The 27,962-nt window shown below is 34.5% G+C and overlaps 1 protein-coding gene across 4 annotated transcripts in view; it reads right to left on the bottom strand.

Annotated features, from left to right (window-relative positions):
* Nucleotides 1–286: 286 nt before the first annotated feature.
* The window catches only part of LOC135219616 (progranulin-like), a 298,310-nt gene continuing 270,634 nt past the window's right edge, over nucleotides 287–27,962 (bottom strand). For all 4 annotated transcript variants that reach the window (XM_064256525.1, XM_064256524.1, XM_064256523.1 and 1 more), the window contains one exon: nucleotides 287–1,114. In XM_064256525.1, coding sequence (XP_064112595.1) covers nucleotides 971–1,114 — 144 coding nt within the window. In that variant the 3' untranslated portion in view covers nucleotides 287–970. The remainder of the gene's footprint in view (nucleotides 1,115–27,962) is intronic.

Below are 27,962 nucleotides of genomic sequence, written 5' to 3'. Positions count from 1 at the left end.
CATGGCCTCCCTGCCTAATGCCTAAAGAAAAGTGGCTACTATCAGTAAGTGAGTGGGGCAGAAGAATGACAGGTATTACTCCACTCACCTTCTTATTCCCCCGGTTACCTCTGTTCTGGCTTGCGCTCATGGACACATTCTTAATATGAAAAGCAATGGTTTGTATACTTGTAGGCAAAAATTACTGATTGGGACTTTTTGTCATAAGACAGACAGCTAAATCATTTTCATGCATATACAAGAGCAAACATATGTTACACACACCTGGGAATGAGACAAACTAAACTTTTACTTTTGTTCAAAAAGTTTACTCATATACAAAATACTACTTCCCAACTTACAAATTATTTATCTGATCTCAGCTCATATATGGGATACTAGTTTAATGTATGAATAAATGAGAATTCTATACAATTTGTTAAAAATTCATAATATACATAAAGTTTTTTATTTTATGTAGTATAACCTTGATACCTGCTAATAGAAACTTTTTATACCTAATGCTAAATTTGTAATTGCAATTTTGTGAACACAAAGGATTGAGGTATCACAAGTTTTGAGTAAATTCCAGAAATCCAAAGGTACTAGGATAAATTAACATGCTATTAGGGATAAAAAAAAATTATTTTACAAATTTAGGTAGATAGAAAAATTATACATTTTACTGAGAGATACTACCTCCACTAATCACTTTCCTTAAGACTGAAATTTCTCATAAAATACAACAGATGGGCTGTTCTTAAAAAATTAATTAAAGGTTAAATTTTTTTCTCCAAATTCTTTTGACAAAAACATTTCACTATATAAAGGGAAAATATATCTTGATGGATAATGGCACCCACCTTCCATTTAGAAAAAAAAATCACAATTGTTATTAAAAAAAATCTTGAATGAGAACTGATAAAATTAAAATTAATATTTTCAGTAACAAAACAAAAACAAAAAATTAGGAGTGAATTACAGCATCATGCTACACTTCTGTTTTCTTAGTATTAAAAAGCTTCAGCAAGAATGGTGCATAATGTTCTTTCGCTTCTGGCATTCTGTCACATCCCTCATCTGTGCACCAATAGCCATGTGGGCAACAATGCACCTTATCACCACAGCATGTTGCCTGTAAAGAAAATCAATAAAATTAAATTTACCTGATAAAAACCTTCTGACATCAATTTACAAAAAAAAAGTACACACACACACACACCACGGGGCCTCGGGGACACTCAAATTTTCAGTGGAATCTTCAAGTCTATAATAATTAATCCGTCTAGAAATTTTATTAGTACTATAATAATAAAGACTATGAAATGAGTTACAATAGAGAATATGAAAAAAAAGTTACACAGACCATGAAATAAAGTGTGGCTAAAGTACATACAGCACAGTTTTCTCCTGATATCCAATCCTAATATGAAAGGTCATAACAAGGAAAATTTCTATAAGGGGTTTTAAGGGACAAGCATGAGATGGCTGCCAACATAGCATAATCCTCTCATTGTATCCTCTATATCCTTCCCGTCTGCTGCCGAAATGCTTTCATTTTAGTTAGCTGAGAAAGATAGAGGCGATGAAAGGATTGGAAGGAGCTTACCTTTGATAGTGGCCATACTGGGCCCTAAGCGGTCTGGCCTCACTGTTTGGTTCATTCTGACTCCAGGTTTGGCTATTACTGAGGGCAGACATATATTTCCCAAAACCCTACACAGAGCCACCACCTTGGGTTGGGCTAAAGCCACTTATCAGTTAAGGATAACCCTATTGGATTGTTTCTTTGGACTCCTACAGTAAGCCTAAAGCCACACAACTGGGGCTGATCGGCGGACCTCCCCTCTAACAGGCACACTTGACTGGCAAACCGTCAAATTGCCCGATAGGTCTTGTAGCAAAATCACCATGGTGGTGCCGGATGGCTTGAGCTTCGACCCTGGCAGACATACATTATCCATATACATTTCTTTTACAGAGCCATTCTTTGCACCATATTCTCTTCTTTTTCTTCTTTTTCATCACACACAAAGCAATTATCATGCTACACAATATCTTTTTCTTTGCGGTAGGCACCATGTTTATCATACCACACTGAAAACACTATTGGCATCGTTGGGCACGCCCACCTCTCCATGCCTCACCATGTGGACAACATTCACGGGTAAGCTCGCCAGAATTTACCTGTCAACCCTGGAGCACGCCCGTGCCAGCTTGATTGGTTAGAGCAATCTTTAAGGGGGCCGGCCGGAACCCTTAAATATGGGGTATAGGGCAAAAAATGCAGTCATGAAAAAATTCATGGAGCTTCATATGGCAATTGAGAATACGTATACGAAATATTTCATCAAAATTCTTCTTACTTTCGTAGTAAAAAGAAATTGTGAGAAAATGGCACCTGTAGAGATTCCATGAGCCGCAGAAGGGAGACTTCAGTCAGCTACCGAGTTCAACCATGATTCAGTGTGAGCACTAACCTCAAGTAGTCTACACGTTCGAGTTTCACCTCTGACATTCGATTGCTTTACGTATGTTTATCTATGTTTCGGCAAGAATTTCATCATGCCAATGAGGAAAAGACAAGGAAAACATCTCGCTAACATACAAAGAAAAATCACTCAAATATTATTACAGAGTATCATAATACATATACTACGCGATATTAGCGTAGTTGGCAAAGAGAGAGGGGAGGGTTGCGTAGTAACGCCCACGTCTTGCCTGACAGCACACATCACACTGTGCCCAAGGCTGTGATCTTTGAGCAAAGAGATCTTCATTTATGATAAATAACATAGTTTTGGTTTTTTAATACCTAAAAAGGAATATGAAAATCATAAAAAATCATGATTTATTAAATTGTCTTTGTAAAAAGAGAGTACACCTTCGAGTTTCACCACTGACATTCTCTTGCATTTACGTTTGTGTCTTTGTTTCGGCAAGAATTTCATCATGCCAGAGGAAAATACAAGGAAAACATCTCGCTAACATACAGAAGAAGAAAATTCGCTGTAATAAGCTGAGTTAGTGAAGGAGAGAGAGAGAGAGAGAGTTGCATAGGAAGGAGTGGCCCGTCTTGCCTGACGCAGTGCCCCAGGCTACAATATATGAGCAAAGGGATCATCATTTATGATTAAATTATGATAAAATAGTTTTTGTTTATTAATACATAAAAAAGAAATATGCATTCATAATAATCATTATTTATTAACAGTCTTTATAGAAATACGAAGGAAAACTTTGAACGCCCGTATTTCAAAACTATACTTATTGACCTTCAAAATCTATCTTCTCACTAAGTTTTAAAGCTATAACACTGGAATTTGGTATATAACTCAGAAAGACATACAGAACAATCAAATCAAGCCCTTTTATTCCAATTTTTTTTTTTTTTTTTTTTTTTTTTTTTTTTTTTTTTTTTTTATAATTTTTTTCTCCTGATTTATAGGGTTTACTTTTTTACCATATTGAAAAATTCATATCTATAAAAAAAATAACTTTTAGAAAAAAAACTCATTCGATTAGAGGTCTACATCAGGTCTATATATGGTAGTAATCCTAGGTCTTAATATGAAATATCAAGGGAGGAGATAGAATTTGAAAAATGGTAATTTTCGGGATAAATCGCCCTGGCGTCACAAAACCGAAGGTCAGAGCGAAAATCATATGTGGTTTGGAGATGTCCCAAGTCCCCTTATCAAGTGGTATGAATATCAAAGTCCTGTCCTTAAAAAATGGCATTAGCCGGCCGGCCCCCTTAAGCATTCAGGCATGATACTGCGGTGAGTTAAGATAGATAGATGATATATCGTTACAGCCTTGATGCATGCTATTCCTTTAGTTAACCCTTAAACGCCGAGCCAGTATGTCCGAAAGTGTCTCCTGTATGCCGGCCGCGTTCGTGAGTGAGCGCCGAAGTGGAACAAGTTTTTTTTTTTCAAAAAATCCCAGCATGCTCAATTTTCAAAATTAAGAGTTCATTTTTGGCTCCTTTTTTTGTCATTGCCTGAGTTTTAGTATGCAACCATCAGAAATTAAAAACAATATCATTATCATATATAAATATTGGAATATATGACAGCAAGAAAATAAATTTTCATATATAATTGTATACAAATCGCGCTGTGAGCAAAACGGTTAAGATAATGAGTTAATTATTTTTTTGTTGTATTGTACACTAAATTGCGATGATTTTGGTATATAACAAATTGTAAACCGATCAAAGCAACACAGAGAAAATATTATAACAATATGATGGATGAATTCGTAACGTGCAGACATAAAAAAAAATCTTTTCAAAAATTCACCATAAATCAAAATATTGTGCTAGAGACTTCCCGTTTCTTGCAAAATGAAGGTAATTGATTGAATATTACTAGACTGTAAGTGTTGTAGCTTACAATTGCAGTTTTTGACCATTTCGGTCAAGTTAAAGTTGACCGAAGGTCGAATTTTTTCTATTTATCGTTATATGAAAATATTTCAAAACTGATAAAAGCTACAACTATGGGTTGTTTTTAGTTGTATTCTACATAAAATTGCGCACATTTACATATATAAAACTTTGTGTAACGGCTATTTCAAAATGGTGCAAACATTACGATAATCAGACAAAAAAATTTATGATTTTTTCAGAAGAGTTACTGCACGGACGTAAGGAAAAAGTTTATTTCATAAATTCACCATAAACCGAAATACTGTGCTAGACACTTCCAATTTGTTGCAAAATAAAGGTATATGATTGAATATAACTGGAATGTAACAGTTTTAGCTTACAATTGCTTTTTATTACCATTTCGGTAGAGTTAAAGTTGACCAAAGGTTGAAATTTTTGCACTTATCGTTATTTATGTGAAGATATTTCAAAACTGGTAAATGCTACAACCATTGGTTGTTTTTTGTTGTATTCTACATGAAATTGCGCACATTTTCATATATAAAACTTTATGTAATGGCTAATGTAAAACGGTGCAAACATTACGACAATCTGACGAAAAAATTTCTGATTTTTTTCGGAAGAGTTACCGTGCCAACGTAGGAAATAGTTTTTTTTCTAAAATTCACCATAAATCAAAATATTGTGCTAGAGACTTCCAATTTGTTGCAAAATGAAGGTAAATGATTGAGTATTACTAGAATGTAATTTTAGCTTACAATTGTGGTTTTCGACCATTTCGGTAGAGTCAAAGTTGACCGAAGGTTCAAATTTTGGTACTTCTCGTTATTTATATGGGTTGTTTTTCGTTGTATTCTACATGAAATTGCACACATTTTCATATATAAAACTTTATGTAACGACTAATTTAAAATGATACAAACATTACGACCATCGGACAAAAAAATGTATGATTTTTTCTGAAGTTACCGCGCGGACCTAAGGAAAGTTTTTTTTTTTTTCTTTTTTTTTTTTTCATAAACTCGACATAAATCGAAATATTGTGCTAGAGACTTCCAATTTGTTGCAAAATGAAGGTAATTAATTGAATATTACTAGAATATAAGAGTTTTAGCTTACAATTGCGTTTTTCGACCATTTCGGTAGAGTCAAAGTTGACTGAAGGTTGAAATTTTGGCACTTATCGTTATTTATACGAAAATATTCCAAAACTGATAAAAGCTACAACCATGAGTTGTTTTTTGTTGTATTCTACATAAAATTGTGCACATTTTCATATATAATACTCTATGTAACGGCTAATATAAAATGGTGCAAAAATTATGTCAGTGACTAAATCATTTCTGATGTGTCGCTGATGCTTTTTAGTGCGAGAAGAAAGAAATTCGCGCTTGCGTGCTTGGGTAACGATTGTAAACAAAACAACAGCTTGATCCGTGAGCTCCCAGCATCCCCCAAGGCGCGTGATTCAAAAGTTTTCGCCTAGTAGGCCTATAACTATTTTCCCGCGAATTTTCAAAAAACTTTTTATTGTCGACGTACCATACGTCGGTTTGGCACCCGACAGACAATTTTCGTTGACGTTTAATACGTCCAATCGGCGTTAAAGGGTTAATTCAACACCTCTCTTTCAGACGGACACCTTTATTGTGTGTGACATAGGACAAATCTCAATTTGCCCTTTCCTTCATTGGCTGAACCCACCCATGTGCAAAGGGACAAAGGAATTTCGTCTTTTACAGCACCATTAAATAATTACATACAATCTACTTTTACAAGTACCATCTGACTTAACACCAAACAGGACAAAGTAATTTTGTCTTACAGCACCATTAGATAATTACATATAATCTACTTTTACAAGTACCATCTGACTTACAACCAGCTCGACATATGACTCCTCATACTTACAACCGTATGTCTGGCAGCGGGGCTGCATGGGGTGATGCATAAGAGTACATGCAGTATGACAGTTGACCACCGAGTTCTCAGAAACACGCAATCTCGGGAGAACACTCTCATCACTCAGGTAGCATCAGTTAAGAGTTATTTGAATTGCAAACCTATTTACATCAAATTTGACTTCCAACATGCTGCAAGAACCTAACCCTGTTGTAAATCAATGCCTACCTGTACATAATATACATTACAGAAATGTTTAAAACATACCAATAAATTACATTATGGTACAAAGATTGAAATGATTATTGTACATTACATTACAGTACTGTGTAGCTGTAGTTGTGTACTTTACATGGAAAAAGGTTTGTAGTTATGCCCTACCAAGATAAAAGTCAGCATTGCTACACTGCAGAGCTTTGTCACACAAAAAATCAGCAACTGACAAATTCTGTTCTGTGTCTTATGACAGAAAATATCCAAGAGTTGAATGTACTATTTAATCAGGGACAGTCAAATCAAACAACACCAAATTCAATCTCAATGATTCAAGTGACATTTATAATCAAATCAGGCACATAAATCATTATATACATAAACTGTTGCTGATATAATCCAAGTCATATTCTCATCACAAAGCACCAAAATCAACTGTTATCAGATGTGATCCAAGTGCTAATTACTACAAAGTCAGGCACATTCCAGTCACAAGCACCTAAATCAGTTGCTGTCGAGTATGATCCAAATGCTACATATCAACAAATCAGGCACATTTCACCACAAAACACAAAATCTATTGTTATTTGATATGGTCAGATTGTTTCATATTACTAATTCAAGGGCATCCCAAACACAAATGGCCAAAGTCAATTTTTGTTGTTTGAAATGATCAAGACTACTAGCCCTTTCTGGTTTGAAAAATAATGAAGAGAAGCTTGTTAGAGTTTCTTTACCCAGAAACCTAATGCATTAAAGCCGATCTTACATATATATCTAAGCAGGGTAAATAAGAGCATGTCAGTGTATATTCCATACAGAAAATCAGATGCTCTGCTTGTTAATCTCTGAATTCCATCATCTGACAACCAGTCTTTTTCTTCGGAGTATATTTAAGGTAATAATGTGTAAAGTCACTATCAGATTAGATTTATAATGGAAAGACAAGAAAATCTTTAGAAATAAAACGGATACGCTACATCAATTAGTACTCATATTTAACCCGAGTCTGGATTGTTAATAATTTAGTAGTCTTCTCTAGTACCTATCTATTTAGTAGCCTTCTTCAGTACTAACTATCTTGTTGTATACAAGTTTTGAATGGTGCACCAACCTTTCCTGGAATAATGTTTGATAATCTAACAATCTCCACACAATATGACAAACTTTTAACTAATTTACATTCTTCATAGCCAACAAACCTGAGGTCTTAATGTTAGGATAACTCTTCTGGCGCCAGCTAGAAACCTGTTAAAACCAATAAAAAAAAAACTGTATATGCAAGGGCTCTGTGGCATCTGATATGTAGCCGAGATTGACGCGGGTCAGAGACCACCCTAGAACCTCATGACTTATTTAGTCTCTTCCAACCCAGGATGAGACAAGAGAAGTGGCTAGATGTAAGAGAAATGGTTAGAGGTAGGCAGTCAATGTTAAGACCTCAGGTATGTTACCAATGAAATACAAATTAATTAAAAATTTGTCATTTGTTAATACGCAGAACAAACCTTTTGTCTTAACATTAGGATAGAATCACACTTGGTGGGAAGAGTGAGAAAACTGAACCAACTGGTGGTTTGCCACACCTGATCATTCTTCTTAAGAATGAGGATTCTGAAGTGGACCTAAGCCTTTAAGATGTTAGATATGTGGATATCTAACAACCAGTCCAAAGCAGCCAACACCAGACTCAAGGAAAAAAGTGTCCAAGGACCTGTGGGCAACAATGTTTAGGTAGAAGTAAGTGAAAGAGGTCTGACAAAGCCAGGAACCAGCTTTCAAAATCCTATGAACAGACAAGTTATTCTTAAATGTCGGGGAGGAAACTACTCCTCTGATATCATGCGCTTTTACATGCACATTACTGGTGGCAGAGCTTGATGATGAGGAGTAGGCTTGCCTAATCAGCGCATGTAGCCAAAATGAAAAGGTATTCTTGGACACTTCTTCCTTGGCTTGGCCCAAGCTAACAAAGTTGACACTTAGGCCTTGGGTGACAAGTCATTTTTACATGACAAAGCAGTGCTCTCACAAGACAAAGCAGTAACTCTTAAGGGGCATTGTTAACAAATTCCTTAAGGGAAGAAATGGAAAATAAGGCAAATCTGTCACTATGAACCAAGGGATATTGAGTCTTAGCCATGAATTCTGGGACAAATTCAAAAGCTACAGACCCCTACCCCTGGTAAGTTTTATATCATCATCTAGACCATAGCACTATCCAACTCTTCAAGGAAAACTGCTCAAACAAAATAAAAAAATTTCCCAAGGTGAAGTTATGTCCACATGTTTCAGATGAAGAACTTATCCTGAGGCAGCTCTGTAGCCCTTGAATGCAGAAACAGAAAGATGCTTCTCTGTTCTGAGTAAGATCAGAAAGTCCACTATCTGCTGAACAGAAGTTCCAAGTGAAGAGAAACCCTGTCCACAACATCAATCACAGTACAGTAGAACCCTGGACCCTAACCGTATTAAAAGTTGACATATTGGATTTCGACACCAAATTTTGAGTAAACTTTGCAATACAGTTTGAACAAAATTCTGGAATTTGACCAGTGGCCATATGATGTTTGTAAACAAAATTGTTTCAGTCAACTGCAACTAGTCTGTTACTGGTGGCGTGTTGTGTAACCAGATCTCTCTGATGCTAAACTGCATGTGAAATTATGCTAATTTTATGATAACTTAGATCTCAATTCCCATTTGTTGCTAAACTCTACATGAAAATGTGCCAAATCTATCAAAAATATGCTAATGTTATGCTAACTTACATCTCACTTCCCAATATATATTGTAAATCTCAAAATTATGCTAGTGGGATGACAAAATTTTGCTAATATTATACGAACTTAGTTCTCACTTCCCATTTGATGCCAAACTCTATATGAAATGATGGTAAATCTATCAAAATTATGCGGATATTATCTTAGATCTCACTTCCATTTAATGCTAAATCTATCAAAATTATGCTAGTGGGATGACAAAGTTATGTTAATTTTATGCTAAGAGATCTCATTTCTCATTTGATGATAAAATCCATAGGAAATTAAGCTAAATATATCAAAATTATGCTAGTGGGATGACAAAATTGTGCTAATGTTATGTTAAATTAATAATTTATTTTCAAAGTAAGTATAAATATACAGTAGTGCCTCAGGTTACGAAATTAATCCGTTCCGAAGTGGCCTTCGTAACCTGATTTTTTCGCATCTAGAACTACGCTTTACATGTAAATTGCCTAATTCGTTCCAAGCCCTACAAAAACACCACTATAAATTTTACAATAAAGCGAAATTGACTAATAAACAATGAAATACAACAATTTGGACCATTCAATACCTAACCTAACCATGACTGTACCTGTAAATAAAGTGTATCAGCCCTTAAACGCTGAGCCGCTATTTACCGAAGTGTCTCTCATATACCAGCGGCGTTCGGGAGTCAGCGCTCAAGTGGAAAAATAGTTTTTCAAAAAATGAAAGCACGCTTAGTTTTGAAGATTAAGAGTTCATTTTTGGCTCCTTTTTTTTTTGTCATTGCTTGAAGTTTAGTATGCAACCATCAGAAATGAAAAAAAAATATCATATATAAATATTGGAATATATGACAGCACCAAAAAAAAAAAAATTCATGTATAATTGTATACAAATAACGCTGTGAGCAAAACTGTTAAAGCTAATGAGTTATTTTTTGTTGTTATATTGTACACTAAATTGCGATAATTTTGGTATATAACAAATTGTAAAATGATCAAAGCAACACAGTGAAAATATCACAAAATGATGCACGAATTCGTAACGCGGGGACGTAAAAAAAAAAAATAATAAAATAACAAATTGTAAAATTATCAAAGCAACACAGTGACAATATCACAAATGATGCACGAATTCGTAACGCGTGGACGAAGAAGAAAAAAAAAAAAAAAAAGTTTTTTTTCAAAAATTCACCATAAATCAAAATATTCTGCTAGAGACTTTCCGTTTGTTGCAAAATGAAGGTAATTGATTGACTATTACTAGACTGTACGTGTTTTAGCTTACCAATTGTAGTTTTCTACCATTTTGGTCAAGTTATCGTGACATATGAAAAAATGTCAAAACTGATAAAACCTACAACCATGAGTTATTTTTTATTGTATTCTACAAGAAATTGTGCACATTTTCATGTATAAAACTTTATGTAACGGCTAATATAAAACAGTGCAAACATTATGAGATTTTCGGCAGTTACCGCGCGTGGACGTAAGGAATAGGTGTTTTTCAAATTTTTCAAAAATTCACCATAAATCAAAATATTGTGCTAGAGGTTTCCAATTTGTTGCAAAATGAAGGTAAATGATTGAATATTACTAGAATGTCATAGTTTTAGCTTATATTGCGTTTTTCAACCATTTTGGTTGCGTCAAAGTTGACCAAAGGTTGAAATTTGGCACATCATGATTTATATGAAAATATTTCAAAATTGATAAAAGCAACAACCAAGAGTTATTTTTTGTTGTATTTTACATGAAATTGCACACATTTTCATATATAAAACTTTATGTAACGGCTAATATAAAATGGTGCAAAAATTACGACAAACTGACAAAAGAATTTTTGAGATTTTCGGCAGTTACAGCGAAGACGTAAAGTTTTTTTTCAAAAATTTACCATAAATCAAAATATTGTGGTAGAGACTTCCAATTTCTTAGAAAATGAAGGTAAATGATTTAATGAATATTACTAGACTGTAAGAGTTCTAGCTTACAATTGCATTTTTCAAACATTTCAGTAGAGTAAAATTTGACCGAAGGTTGAAATTTTGGCACTGGTCGTGATTTATATAAAAATATTTGAAAACTGATAAAAGCTACAACTATGGGTTGTTTTTGTTGTATTCTACATGAAATTGTGCACATTTTCATATATAAAACTATGTAACAGCTAATATAAGACAGTGCAAAAATTACGACAAAGTGACAAAAGAATTTCCGAGATGTGTCTCCGATGCTTTTTAGTGCAAGAAGAAAGAAATTCACGCATGCGCATCTGGGTAAAGCTTGTAAACAACACAACAGCTTGATCCGTGAACTCCCAGCATCCCTCAAGGCGCGTGATTTAAAATTTTTCCCAAACTAGGCCTATAACAATTTTTCTGCGAATATTTAAAAAAACTTTTTGTAGTCGACGTATCGTACATCAATTAAGCACCCGACAGACAATTTTAGTCGACGTATAATACGTCCAGTCAGCGTTTAAGGGTTAGTGTACAGGGTACAAGAAATACTGTTCATAGATATACGTACGTATGTGGTAAAATGTGGAACCTTACCTTTCAAGTGAGGCGATGTCCGAAAGTGGCGACAGAGGAAGAGGACAAATGGCAGAAAACATGAATACTTAACTTCACGATACACATTAACAAATGCCATAAAACATTAACACTTCTTGGTTATCTCCATCTTGTCTCCATCCCCATCTTCGTCTCCATAGAAAGCATCTTCTTCTTTCCGTGAGCTTCAGCAACATTCTTGGGACCCATGGCTAATAGCGTCAGTAATTAAGTTCACACACAACATGATAAAGTAACTTACAGAACAACAAAAGTGAAATTACCAACATGAATTTACGTTAACAAACTCAATTTATGTGAACAAATCAATTCCAGGTGTTTACGATATCGCTGCCGCAAAAAATTTTCAAGGAACGCCTTTACATAGAGGCATGATGGGACAGATGCTGACCAATAGGAGAGCAGGATTTTACGCCGGTGACTAGCATCAGGAACCAATCGGAGAGCAGGAGGATGGTAGCGAGTCTACTGAGTTGGCGGAAAGCAAGTTTTAAAATTGTTCTCAGCAGCCCGGGCAAATCTCAGACTTTACAGCGCATACACCCTTTTGCAACCTGAATTGTTTTCGTACACAGAAGCAAAAAAAATCTTCGTCTTTGCCTTTGTAACCTGAATTTTTTGCACGCAGACACTTTGGTATGCAGGGGTATGACTGTATAACATATAAATACAATTTGCCATTAAATATGAAAGTTGATATAATCCTATTTACAGGAAATATCTTTATGGACCTTAGCATGTCCTTGGAAGGATTAAATTTGGTGCAGTCACCTTTCTTGATACATTCACTGCATATTAGTTAATTTGTTAGTGAAACATTTGACTTTTTTCACCATAGAGAAATGCACTCATAGTCTGCGTATGGTATGGTTAGCAAGGGTCGAGCCAAGTTTGAAAAAATGGGATATCTATTACTTGTAACCTTCAACCCAGAATGACTTCGTGTCAATGTTTTCATAAAGAATGACTCCGTGTTGATGTTTTCATAAAGAAAACTGTCAATATCGTCATTTGTAATTAATTAATGGACGCCATTCACTATCTAAGTCTTGTTGTTCATTCTCCAAAAATATTGTTGGGATTTTGTTTTGCACTTATGTCTTAAAACACAGACATTTGTGATGCTTGGGCAGCATGTATGAGGGACACATCAAAACCTGTGTTTATATTTTCTTATGTGAGAGATTGACAAACCTAACTTATTAAATATTACGTACGTTATTTTAGCAAAATAAGTCAGATATGTTTGTTATTTTTAATTATTCTACGTACATTTATGCCAAACTTCACAAAAATATGCTAAGTGGGTAGTTATGAGCAATATTACGCTATGCAACAAAATTTAGATCAAAATACTATACTAAGAGCACCTAATGATGCTACTACATCTGGTAACATTGGTGGCGGTGTTGCTATGATTTGTTTAAAACTTTATCACTCCGATGCTATTGTTTTGGTATGCGCACAGTTATGGTGACAGTTTTCGCTTTTGCGGGATTTCCTTGGTGTAAGCATCAACCCTTTATTTTTTTTAGTCCTAGTTAAAAACTAAGCACACACACATATAAGTTTCGCAGTAAATGCAATATTTGTTTGAGGTTGGATAGTGAGAAAAATGTATGTCATAAAAACTGACAATTAATAGTAAAGTATGAAAAATATACAAAAGGCTTTCAAACAACATTTTGAGGTTTGGTAGTGAGAGCGATGTATTACAAAAATCCACAATTAATACTGAAGGTTCGAAAATATACAAAGGCTTTCAACATCAAACGGTGTTAGAAAATCTTGTATATTTTACAGTTACAGGCGACCCTCGGTTAGCGGCATGGGTTCCGTTCCTGGCCGCGCACCGCTAAGTGATTTTAAACCAGTCGATGGCGCAATGAAGTAAAATTATATTTATGTAGTATAGTACTATAGAATTTACTGTACAGTAATACTGTACAGTACATTATAGTACGTATTATAAATACTGTAAAGTGGAAAAAGCCTAGCTTTAATCCTTTGGGTGTCTGAGTATGTAAAGATAAAATAAGGTTTTATACCGTGTACAGGTAGCTGTAGTGTTCAAGTTACACTAATTCGTCTTACGATAATCCGATTTTATGAGAGACCAAATTGCAATAGCCTAATTTTATCCCATCTTCTAGTTACATAAGTTCAAAAACTGCAAAAGAGAATTATGAAAGTATGGTTTCAACGTTATACTCGTTGCGTAAACGTGTACAGCCATGAACAACCGAATGAGAAACGAATTTTTATTTCCAAGTACAGCCGAATTGCATAACATCTTTTTGGCTTGTATTTCAATCATCGTACTATAGTACACTATTACCGTAGTTGTTATTAATGACGTTATGTAGAATATAACCGAGATGTCTTAAATGTAATAGATCAAAGAACAATTGGGAAATATACTGTTAAATGTAAACCTAGTTATAACTGAAGCCGAGAAAACTGTTCAAGCTGCTAATGACTATTATCGTGCATCAACAACAAGGATAAAACTCCAGTAAACGTATGCCATCATACACAACCATACATAAAATTGAGATAAAATCATTTTAATCAAAACTACTGTGCTTGAAAGAACACATTTTACTGGTTTCACGCCGATATAAGATAAACAATGTAAAGTTCGTATTACGATGATATAAAGGAAAATTGTGAACAGTATCATGTAATATTTTTACGCAATAAACATGCCGCCAACGTGATCTGTTAACAAAAAAAAATTAGTTTGCAATCACAACAAGACATTCAATTCATATTCTCACCTAAAAACACGTCGTATAAGGAAAAATAACCTTGTCTTATAAAGGTCAAGTATCTAGATATTCATTTATGCTAACTAGAAGCAAGAAAATTCGTGCAGAATTGCGTTAAATATGGCGGAACAAACTCATATTTGCCATCAGCTGATTTCATACCAAAACATTGGTCGCTCCGCAGGATACTGCTTTAGATTTGCCGTAGTATTTTATAATACAATAATATGAGAATACATACAATATTATTGGATACAGTGAAGTAATGTATAACTTTTTAAAGGATTTATGGAAAAGATGCATATTTACTTTTTCTTCTGTGCTCATCTTAATTCTCGTCACTATGCCATCTACGTAGCAGCGGCAACTCGAGCTCGTATTGTCATACCTCAATTTTCTGCATGAGTAACAAACCCAAAAATCGAACGAGTTGCTCAGTTATATTATGTACTTCTATCCCATGGAAAAACAAATAAATTGCAGTGTTGCAAAATCGAATGTATACACGAGTTTTGTCTTTTAAAATAAATTTAAGCAACAATTATAAATATAATTTGTTATAAAACGTGATTCAATATATTAAATTTAAATTTTATTATTCGGGCGCGACTAAAAACAACCTATATATTGTCTTCATCGTGTGAAGGGCTGTTAAAAAGACTTCATATGGACATGCGTACTGCCACTGTATTATATTTATGTACAAAAATAAAATAAATACCCTGTAACCCATTTTTCATGCACATTTTAAACATTAATGCATGAAAACTTATAACAAAAAGCTGAAGTTTCATTAACCCGCTTACGCCGAAGGGGTATAATAAAAATCGTCTCCAGTATGCCGAGGCGGTCTCGGAGTGAGCGCCGAAGCGGAAAAAATAATTTTTTACCAAAAATCACAGCACGCTTAGTTTTCAAGATTAAGAGTTCAGTTTTGGCTCCTTTTTTTGTCATTGCCTGAAGTTTAGTATACAACCATCAGAAATGAAAAAATAAATATCATTATCATATATAAACCTGAAGTTTAGTATACAACCATCAGAAATGAAAAAATAAATATCATTATCATATATAAATAATGTGATATATGATAGAGCGACAACAAAATTTCATATAAAATTGTATTCAAATCGTGCTGTGAGCAAAACGATTAAAGCTAACGGGTGGATTTCTTTTTCGTTGTATTGTACACTAAATTGCAATCATTTGGTATATAACACCTTGTAAAATGATCAAAGCAACACAGATAAAATATTATCACAAAAAGATGCATGAATTCGTAACGAGCGGACGTAAATATAAATGTTTTTTCAAAAATTCACCATAAATCAAAATATTGTGCTAGAGACGTCCAATTTGTTGCAAAATGAAGGTAAATGATTGAATATTACTAGAATATAAGAGTTTTAGCTTATAATTGTGTTTTTCAACCATTTCGGTAGAGTCAAAGTTGACCAAAGGTTGAAATTTTGGCACTTATCATTATTTATATGAAAATATTTCAAAACTGATAAAAGCTACAATCATGAGTATTTTTTTTTTATTCTACATGAAATTGCTCACATTTTCATATATATTACTCCATGTAACGGCTAATTTAAAATGGTGCAAAAATTATGTCAAAGTGTCGAAATAATTTCAGAGATGTGTCACTGATACTTTTTAGTGTGATAAGAAAGAAATTCACATTTGCGCGCCTGCGTAACGATTGTAAACAAAACAACGCCTTGATCCGTGAGCTCCCATCATCCCCCAAGGCGCGTGATTCAAAAGTTTTCGGCTGGTAGGCCTATAAGTATTTTTCCGCGAATTTTTAAAAAAACTTTTTTATGTCGACGTTTAATACGTCCAATCGGCACCCGGGAGACAATTTATCTCAACGTTTAATACATCCAATTGGCGTAAGAGGGTTAACAAAATGAGTTATAATTAGCTCCCAAATTAATCAAATAACACCTTGCATTTTCCAGAATAGTGGCAGACAAGAACGAACATGAAAAATCATCCTCTGACAATGTGGAGGTAGTTACTAAAACTGCCTCAATTTGTATCATATTTATGTACAAAAATAAATACTATACCCTATAAGTAACATATTTTCATACACATTTTAAACATAAAAGCACGAACATTTATAAAATCGACACATAGATCGCTAAATTTGCACACTTTATAATTCGATATTTTCAGAAGAGCGGCAGGCGGCGGATAACAAGAACAAACATGAAAAATACATCGTATTTGATAACATGAAGGGCAGTTTCAAAAGCTGACTTAGTATCATATTTCTGCGCAAAAATAAAAATACCTTGTACATAATACACTATCATACACATTTTAAACATAAAAGCACAAACATTTATAAAATTGACACATCAATCACTAAATTTGCACTTTTTTAAACTATATTTTCGGAAGAGCGCGGCAGGCGGCGGCTTACAAGAACGAATATGAAAAAACATCGTATTTGATAACGTGAAGGGCAGTTTCAAAAGCTGCCTTTGTTTCATATTTCTGTGCAAAAATAAAAACACCCTATATATAATACATTTCCATGCACATTTTAAACATAAAAGCATGAACATTTATAAATAGACACATCCATAGCTAAATTTGCACTCATTTAACTATATTTTTGGCATAGAACAGTGTCAGAGGCATAAATTTTACCCTAATACCTATGTAATAACTCTCAATAAAAATTTTTAAATATCATTTGCATAACCTTTATGGTCTGAACGGTATTTCTACAAATGTATGTACTCGTTAGACATAGCAGCGCTGTTGACCGAAAACTGTGCCGTAAAAATACCTTGAAATGTCTTATTTTTTCATGAATATTTTTGACGACAGCCATAAAATCAATTCGCCGCCGAGCGATTGTGCCGTTAACCACGGGCCGCCTATATCATTATATAATTATGGGTTTTTATGACACAGATTGTTCTTCATGAGACTTTGAATTTTTTCGCAAGTGAAAGGCACGGTTTGGTAACGAACGCAATCTTTATGCTTTATTAAGCTTCCTGTTAATTTGCCGCTGTAGAAGATGCATCCCTAATTTACAAGGATATTATATGAAGAAACTTTTAGTATCTAACATTTAGCTATTGGAAGATATTTTAAAGTGATTTTTCTACGTACAGAAAAATTATTTTAAAATATCTTCCAATAGCTAAATGTTAGATACTAAAACTTTCTTCATATTATATACATGCACACATACACAGGTTTGTTTACATCCCCTCATGCCACAAGCTGCCGTCATTATGTAGGCAAATTTTTGTAAGTTATGATAAAACATAATTCGACTTAATTTCAATATTTTATTTTTACTGGGTATACTGTAATAGGCTTGTTTTCCAATGTTTTATTATGTTAAAAATTTTATGCCTACCCGTTATTTTGCATTCTGTATAGCAGTAGCTGCGTATTGCGCCCTGTCACCCGTTGGTAATACGGCTGCATTGGACATGGGCCATTTTTTTTATATACTATATTAATTTTAAAATGACAAATATACGTCTAATATGATATTCATTTAACTCTTGAACTTCTTTAATTGTAATTTATGTGTACTGTTTTGTATAACAAGGCAAGGTTAGGGTAGTACTAGGTGGTTAAGAACGAATTAACCCATTTTCAGTTATTTTTTATGGAAAATATTGATTCTGATCTCGAATAAATCTAATTTTGACGACTATTTTGGAACTGATTATCGTTGAAGTCTGGGGCTCAACTGTATACTAGATGGTCCATTTGCCCTGGTACAGTGGACCCTCCCCCATAATCGCGTTCTCGAGATTCGCGGACTTGTGTATTTGTGGATTTCTCTATGGACCATATCTACCCATTACTGTATAAGGCAACTCTGCGTATAAGACGACCACCCATTTTTCATGTAAAATTGTAGGTTTAGAGGTATGTTTACCGTATCAGGTGACCGCCAATTTATTAGCACTGTATCTGACGACCACCAATTTATTAAATTACAACTCAATCAGCTGATGTACATTAGTTGGTACACAAATAAAAACAATATTTATTAGAATTATCAAACCAACCATCACGAACAAACACTTCTGTATTCCCTTATGAAAAGTATGTGGTTAACATCACAACAAATGTTCAACAGCTGTGATGTCACTATTAGCAGAGTAATACCTGTTGCAAGTAGATCCCCATGAATGTATTCCTTTAAAATTGGAACGCCGAATGGACGTATTAAACGTCGGGTCAAAATCTCCCCCGATTTCCGAATGGACGTACCATATGTCGGCTCAAAAAAGTTTTTTTAAAAATTCGCGGAAAAATACTTATAGTCCTACCAGCCTAAAACTTTTGTATCACGCGCCTTAGGGGATGCTGGGAGTTCACGGATCAAGGTGTTGTTTTGTTTACAATCGTTACGCAGGCACGCAAGCGCGAATTTCTTTCTTATCACACTAAAAAGTATCATGACAAATCTCAAAAATTATTTCGTCACTTTGACATAATTTTGCACCGTTTTAAATTATCGTTACATGAAGTATTATATATGAAAATGTGCGCAATTTATTTAGAATACAACAAAAAAATACTCATGATTGTAACTTTTATCAGTTTTGAAAATATTTCCATATAAATAACGATAAGTGCCAAAATTTCAACCTTTCGGTCAACTTTGACTCTACTGAAATGGTCGAAAAACGCAATTGTAAGCTAAAACGCTTATATTGTAGTAATATTCAACTATTTACCTTAATTTTGCAACAAATTGGAAGTCTCTAGCACAATATTTCGATTTATGGTGAATTTATGAAAAAACTTTTTTCCTTACGTCCGCGCGGTAACTCTTCCGAAACAAAAATCATACATGCGATTGTGGTAATGTTTGCACCATTTTAAAATTAGCCGTTACATAAAGTTTTACAAATAGAAATGTGCGCAATTTCATGCACAATACAACTAAAAACAACCCATGGTTGTAGCTTTTATCAGTTTTGAAATATTTTCATATAAAAAATGATAAGTGACAAATTTTCAACCTTCGGTCAATTTTGACTCTACGAAATGGTCGAAAAACCGCAATGTAAGCTAAAAACTCTTATATTTTAGTAATATTCAATCATTTACCTTCATTTTGTAACAAATTGGAAGTCTCTAGCACAATATTTCTATTTATGGTGAATTTATGAAAAAAATAACATTTTCCTTACATCCGTGCGGTAACTCTTCCGAAAAAAATCATAAGTGCGATTGTGGTAATGTTTGCACCATTTTAAATTAGCCGTTACATAAAGTTTTATATATGAAAAGTGTGCAATTTCATGTAGAATACAACGAAAAATAATTGAAGGTTGTAGCTTTTCTCATTTTCGAAATATCTGCATAGTAAAATCGATAGTAAATCAACGTAAATAAAAAAAACCCACGTTCGGTCAACTTTGACTCTACCGAAATGGTCAAAAAAAACGCAATTGTAAGCTAAAACTCTTATATTTTAGTAATATTCAATCATTTACCTTCATTTTGCAACAAATCTGAAGTCTCTACCACAATATTTCGATTTATGGTGAATTTATGAAAAAAACTTTCCTTCCTTTCCGCGCGCGGATTCTCCGCCATAAATCTCCGAATTGCGTATATCGAATTCTCGGAAAATTTGCTCCGTTTCATATTATGCATTTCATAGAGTTTTATATATGAAAATGTGCGCAATTTTGTGTAAAATAAAAGGAACAATATTTGAAGGTTGTAGCTTTTCTCATTTTCGAAATATTTGCATATAAATCAGTAAATAGAAAAAAAAACCACGTTCGGTCAACTTTGACTCTACCGAAATGGTCGAAAAAACTCAATTGTAAGCTAAAACTCTTACATTATCGTAATATGCAATCATTTGTATTCATTTTGAAACAAATTGGAAGTCTCTAGAACAATATTTTAGATTTATGGTGAAATTTTTAAAAAAAAAACAATTTTTTTACGTCTGCGCCTTACGAATTCGTACTAATTTTGTGATTATATTTTTCCGGTGTTGCTTTTATTGTTTTACAATGTATTATATATCAAAATGATTGCAATTTAGTGTACAATACAACGAAAAAAAACAAAAAAAAAAAAGCAAAGCTCGTTTTAGCTTTTACCGTTTTTTGCACAGCGTGATTTTAATACAATTATGTATGAATTTTTTTTTTCGCTACCATATATCGCATTATTTACATATGATAATTTTATTATATTATTTTTAATTTCTGATGATTGCATACTAAATTTCAGGCAATGACAAAAAAAGGAGCCAAAAATGAACTCTTAATCTTCAAAACTAAGCGCGCTGTGATTTTTTGAAAAAATTATTTTTTCCGCTTCTGCTCTCACTCAAAACCGGCTCCGGAATTCGGGGGAGTTTTTGATTTTTACCGCTTCGGCGTTTAAGGGTTAAAGATAACTAGGGAACTATCAATATCACAAAACACTTTAGTCTGATTATAAAGTACTACCAAGGAAATATTGGCGTTTAGTAAACAACAAGGCACATTAGTCAAGCACAACTGGGAACTACGATTAATGATCAGACTGCAAAAATGTTTTGGAAGCGAAAGTACATCAGCAACTGGCAAAAAAGCATACCTACTTCATTAAATTTACTAATATTTATAAATAAAGTAGCTGCAGTTTTTAACCCTGCTTTGATAATTTACAAAAGAAATATATCTTTGAATTTAAGTTCAATTCAGCTACTAAATTTGGTATAATATCAGTAAAACTAAATCAGGTGATTATTTTAAGAATTTAAACAAAGCCAGAATAATTTGGTAATAACACAGGTAACATGAGTAGATACAGAGACAGCTGATTGCTGACGTCATGTTTTGGAGGCAAAATCACATACTTTATTTAATTCACTATGTTCATAAATAAAGTAATAGCTGCAATTTTTTTAACCCAGCTTTGATAATTCACGAAAGAAACGTATCACTGAAGTAAGTTCCATTCGGCAACTAAAGACGGTGATGATATCAGTAAAACTAAATCAGCTGGTAATTTAAGAATGTAAATCTCTCTCTCTCTCTCTCGCTCTCTCTCTCCTCTCCTCTCTCTCTCTCTCTCTCTCTCTCTCTCTCAGAAATGAAATTTAGAATAAAAGATGAAGCCATTGTAAACCTGTACCAACAAAAACAACAGAATCGAGAGGCAGCTGGTTGCCGACGTCATTTGCTGTAACTGTTGAGTGTTTATTAAGAGTTACGTTGAAGTTGTCACGTTGTTAAACCCAGGATTAAGAGTACTTTATTCATCCTGGTTAAACCCTGCCAATTCTCTATAGTGGCTTCCAAAAGTAAAAAAATATATCTTCACTCATTGTTCATGCAATGGACATCTGAAGAAAGTAAACTGAAGCTAAAGGTTATAGCTGGAGTTGAATAAAATGAATAACGGAGCAGGCAAAAGTGATGTCCAGAACTGGTGAAATCGCACTTAGGTAATGCTTATACAATCAAGTATTGTGCACATTTTTAAGCCAACTTTGTTAATTTACAAGAACAAGTATCTCCGAATTACATTTCATCCACCTGCTAATGACAATGAAGATATTGACAGTACTCAATCTGCTGAGATTTTGATAATGTAAACAATGCAAATGGCATACAATGACAATGTTTATATTCTGTAATACGTTTGAATTTGCAAATGATAATTTTCTCAAGAAAATATTTAGGTTTACGTATAGGGCTTTTCAGTTTTTAGAATTACGGATAGAGATTGTGGAGCCTGTAATAGAGAGCTTGCTCATCCTGACGTCTAATTATGGTAATTATCCACGGTTGTGTTCAGCGTCCATAGTTGTGACATTAGTTAACTATTGACACCCCTATCGACACTTCAGGAGTTAACATGTCACTGAAATTCTCAGCAGGATTTAAGGTTTGCTAATTATACTCGGCATATAAGATAACCCCCTTTATTGGGAAGATTTTTTTAAGGTAAAAGGTCACATGCTGCAAGATTGAATTAATATGCAAGAAACAAGGAATCTAATAAGATGTCCTCACATCCTTCTTCGGTCCTAATAAGGCCTCTATACCTGTAGGGGTCATTGTAAACTGAGTCTCAGTCCTCTTAGAGAGATTATTCTCATGTAGGAAGGAAGAAACTCTCGACTCTCCCAATCCCTGTATCCTGTAAAGAAGGCTGAAGTCCTGAAGTAGAAGGAAGAGTGGGTCCTTTTTACCTCTTTTGGCAATGGAAGACTTCTTACTCAATAAAAGTACGTCATCCCTTGCCACCAAAGAATCACATCCACAAACGTAGGAATATGGATGTGCATCAGTCTCTGTCCGAGAAGTCATGTACATTATCCTTTTCAGGATAAAGAGAAGTATAAGCATGGTCCCTCTCCCTCTCTATGAATCATGTCCACATACTCAGGAGAATGAGTCAAGGAACATCTCAGGCTCTTGAGAACCGGAAAAGCATGGTCACTATCAGTACCACGTAGTCCTACAAGCACATCTGAGAGTAGAGAAACGTCTGTCTTCAACATCACACCCACGACCCGCAAGAAGTATCAGGCGAGGTATCCCTAGTCGTCGTAGGTGAACAACAACTGAATCGAGGGGATAGAGAACATCCTGGAGGCCTCTGAGTAGCTGGACTTCTAACCTGGGGTTCATTACCTTTTGATTTCTTAACCGAGCCTTGTTATCTTTCAGCCAAACTTGTATGGGTTGAGGAGACAAAGAATGGATGACTGAAGACGTCCGAGAGGTTAACAGGCGATGATCATCCTCCACCAGAACACAAGCAGGAGACACAGCCACATCCATATACAGTGGAAAACTGCAAGTTACGAAAGCAAATATGAAGATTTTTTTGCCTCTGCATACGAAAATATTTCAGGTTATGAAAGGTTGTTACTGTAAAGTCCCGAGATTCACCCGGACCACAGAGAACAATTTTAAAACTCGCGCGCTGCCAATTGAGTAGACTCGCCACCAGCTGTTGTTTTGTTTACAATTGTTAGTTTACAATTGTTACCCAGGCACGCAGGCGGGAATTTCTTTCTTCTCGCACTAAAAAGCATCAGCGACACATCTCGGATATTATTTTGTCACTTTGACAATTTTTGCACCATTTTATATTAGCCGTTAAACAATAGTTTTATGTATGAAAATGTGCGCAATTTCATGTAAAATACGGTTGTAGCTTTTATCCAGTTTTGAAATATTTTCATATAAATAACGATAAGTGCCAAAATTTCAACCTTCGGTCAACTTTGACTCGACCGAAATGGTCGATAAATGCAATTGTAAGCTAAACTCTTACATTCTAGTAATATTCAATCATTTACCTTCATTTTACAACAAATTGGAAGTCTCTAACACAATATTTTGATTTATGGTGAATTTATGAAAAAACTTTTCCTTACGTCCGCTCAGTAATTCTTACAAAAAAATCTGAAATTCTTTCGTCCGATTGTCGTAATGTTTGCACAGTTTTATATTAGCCGTTACATAAGTTTTATATATGGAAATGTGCACAATTTCATGTAGAATATAACAATAAACAACCCATGGTTGTAGCTTTTATCAGTTTTGAAATACTTTCATATAAATAATAAGTGCCAAAATTTCAACCTTCGGTCAACCTTGACTCTACCGAAATGGTAAAAAAACACAATTTTAAGCTAAAACTCTTACATTCTAGTAATATTCAATCATTTACCTTCATTTGGCAACAAATTGGAAGTCTCTGGCACAATATTTCGATTTATGGTGAATTTAAAAAAAAAAAAAAAAAAATTCTACGTTCCGAGCTGTAACTGCCGAAAAATTCAGAAATTTTTTCGTCCAATTGTCGTAATGTTTGCACCTATTTATATTAGCCATTATATCAAGTTTTATATATGAAAATGTGCGCAATTTCATGTAGAATACAACTTAAAAAAATACCCGAGGTTGTAGCTTTTATCAGTTTTGAAATATTTTCATATTTAATAAATAACGATAAGTGCCAAATTTTAAACCTTCGGTCAAATTTGACTCTACCGAAATGGTCAAAAAGCACAATTGTAAGCTACAACTATAGTATTCTAGTAATAGTCAATCAATTACCTTCATTTTGCAACAAATTGGAAGTCTCTAGCACAATATTTTGATTTATGGTGAATTTATGAAGAAACTTTTTCTTTACGTCCGCGCGGTAACTCTTCCGGCTGAAATTTTTTCGTCTGAAAGTCGTAATGTTTGCACTGCTTTATATTAGCTGTTAAATAAAGTTTTATATATGAAAATGTGCGCAATTTTACGTAGAATACAACAAAAACCAACCCATGGTTGTAGCGTTCATCAGTTTTGAAATATTTTTATATAAATAACAATGTGCCAAAATTTCAACCTTCAGTCAACTTTGACCCAACCGAAATGGTAAAAAAAACGCAATTGTAAGCTAATCATCTTACATTCTAGTAATATTAAATCATTTAACTTTATTTTGCAACAAATTGGAAGTCTCTAGCACAATATTTTGATTAATGGTGAATTTATGAAAAAAAACTTTTTCCTTACGTCCGCTTGGTAACTCTTCCGAAAAATCAAACTTTTTCAACCGATTGTCGAAATGTTTGCACCTTTTTATATTAGCCGTTACATAAAGTTTTACATATGAAAATGTGTGCAATTTTATGTAGAATACAACAAAATAACAACCCATGGTTGTAGCTTATATCAGTTTTGAAATATTTTCATATAAATAACGATAAATAGAAAAAATTTGTCCTCCGGTTAACTTTAACTCGACCGAAATGATCGAAAACTGGGATTGTAAGCTACAACACTTATGGTCTAGTAATATTCAATCAATTACCTTCATTTTGCAACAAACGGGAAGTCTCTAGGACAATATTTCGATTTAGGGTGATTTTTTGAAAACCTTTTTTTATGTTGGCGCGTTACGAGTTCATGCATCATATTGTGATCATATTTTCTCGGTGTTGCTTTGATCGTTTTACAATTTGTTATATACCAAAGTCATCGCAATTTAGTGTACAATACAACGAAAAAATAATAACTCATTAGCTTTAACCGTTTTGCTCATAGTGCAATTTGTATACAATTATATATGAAATTTTTTTTTGCACTGTCATATATTCCCATATTTATATATGATATTTTTTTTTATTTCTGATGGTTGCATACTGCCTACGTCTATAGAACGCCTCGCCTTCCCAGCAGAGTTTTAGTTATATTTATTATAAAAGTAGCAGCCATGCCGTCTCCTGAAGCTACTGTTGTTGGGAGAGTGGTTATGTCCGTAGGAAAGAGGGGGGGGGGGGGGGTGAGATTTCGTGTCTGACGGAAGCTTAGGGTAAGAGAGGCAGGTCACAAGAGTAGCTAGGCTTCGAGATGGATTTTAGGGACTTCTACAATAAGACCTATTTCCATTCCCAATTTGCTGGCGTTGTGTTTACCACCTTTCAGGCAATGATCGAGGCGGTTTTTGGAAGCCCCGTGATTCGAAACAAGCAGTATCGATCTCAGTCGGCTGAGAGACGTGATCTCGGACAGAGGTCAAATGGTCAGCCTCCCAAAATTAGGCCTACCCACGACGCACTGGTGGACACGAACCCCAGACCTGAACAGAGGTCGGACCGCATTCTCTACAAGGATACACAGAATATTGCATAAAGGTACGTCTGAAAGTGTAAGCTTCAAACAGACACCTTTTTACTACCATACGACTCTTGCTAAATTCATTTTCAATTCTCATTTTTACCCCTTCTACATCAGAAGCCCTTTGTCCTCATCGGGCCACGTGCTCCCCTTTGTGACTTGTTAAAGACCAAGTTTTCGTGCATACCTCAGTGAACCATTCGAGTTTACCTTCCCCAATGTTAGAGAATTAATCAGCCTTAATCAAAGCAAGAAGTCATTTTTCCTTTTATCTCGTTTAATCTGGGATTCTTTTCCAGATTCCATGAGTCACGTGTCGTCTCTCTGCCGCAAGTGTGCATTAACCCAAGTGAATGAAAATCAGCTTGAATTGAATGAGACTATAAAGCCCCAACGTGGGGCCAATATCATTTAACTTTTCTCCAGGCCAGCACGGGCCTTTTTTGTAAATAATAGTCGTAAAGTAACGAGCTGAGTTTTCTGGCGACCTTCCCTCTAAAGTATTCATTAATAACTATCAGTTTACGGTAAGTTAAAGCAATTCCCTCTTGAAATCCCTCAATCATTTCTGTTTACGTATCTAGCTTCTTCTCAAGGCCCTATATACGTAACAATACTAAACTTCAGGCAATGACAAAAAAGGAGCCACAAATGAACTCTTAATCTTGAAAAATAAGGCGTGCTGTGATTTTTTGAAAAAAATCTTTTTCTTTTTCCGCTTCGGCACTCACTTGCGAACACCGCCGGCATACGGGAGACACTTTCGGAAATACTGGCTCGGCGATTAAGGGTTAATGTGTTTCGTAAAGTTTAGTTTTAATGTTTCCTGTCATTTTTTAATGTGTTTCATCAAGTTGTGTGTTCATGTTTTCTGCATTTGTCCTCCTCCTCTGTCGCCACTTTTGGAGATCGCCTCACTCAAAAGGTAAGTTCCACATTTTACTACATACGTATGTACGTACAGTGGTCCCCCCGTATTCGCGGGGGATGCGTACCAGACCCCCCCGCGAATAGTTAGAATCCGCGAATGTTTGGAACCCCTATAAAAACGCTAAAAACAGCCTATTTTGTTAGTTAAAACTTAAGAAAAACCACTAAAAATTTTCATACTTGGTTTTTTTAATAGTTTTATCACAAAAAGTGCATTTTATGATGAAATTGATAACAAAAAACAGGAATTTGTAGATATTTCTCAAAGAAAAATACCGCGAATGCTCAAATTTTCCACGAATAATGCAGAAACGTTCCCGAGAGAAATCCGCGAATGTGTGAGTCCGCGAACACGGAAAACGCGAATACGGGGGGTCCACTGTACAGTATTTCTTGTACCATGTACACTAATACCACTTTATTACAGGTATGTAGTACATATTAGTAGTATAAGTAGTTTAAGTTAGGTATTGAATGGTCCAAATTGTGTATTTCATTGTTTACTGGTCAATTTAGCTTTATGATAAAATTTACTGGGTGGGGTGTTTTTTTTTTTAGGGCTTAGAACAAAGTTAGGCAATTTACATGTAAAAATGTTTGTTCAAGATACATAAAAATCAGGTTACGGAGGCCGTTTCGGGAACAGATTAATTTTGTATCCTGAGGTACTACTGTACATGAATTAGTGACACACATCCATGAGAGGAAGAAGAAAACATAGCTCTCAGAAGACGGAACCTCCAAGTCCTTAATCCAACATCATCTTACCTGAGACTGAAGAAGGGA

This window comes from Macrobrachium nipponense, chromosome 1 (assembly GCF_015104395.2).
Source record: "Macrobrachium nipponense isolate FS-2020 chromosome 1, ASM1510439v2, whole genome shotgun sequence".
NCBI lineage: Eukaryota > Metazoa > Arthropoda > Malacostraca > Decapoda > Palaemonidae > Macrobrachium > Macrobrachium nipponense.
The sequence above is the reverse complement of the archived record's forward strand: the minus strand, read 5'-3'. Positions and strand labels throughout refer to the sequence as shown.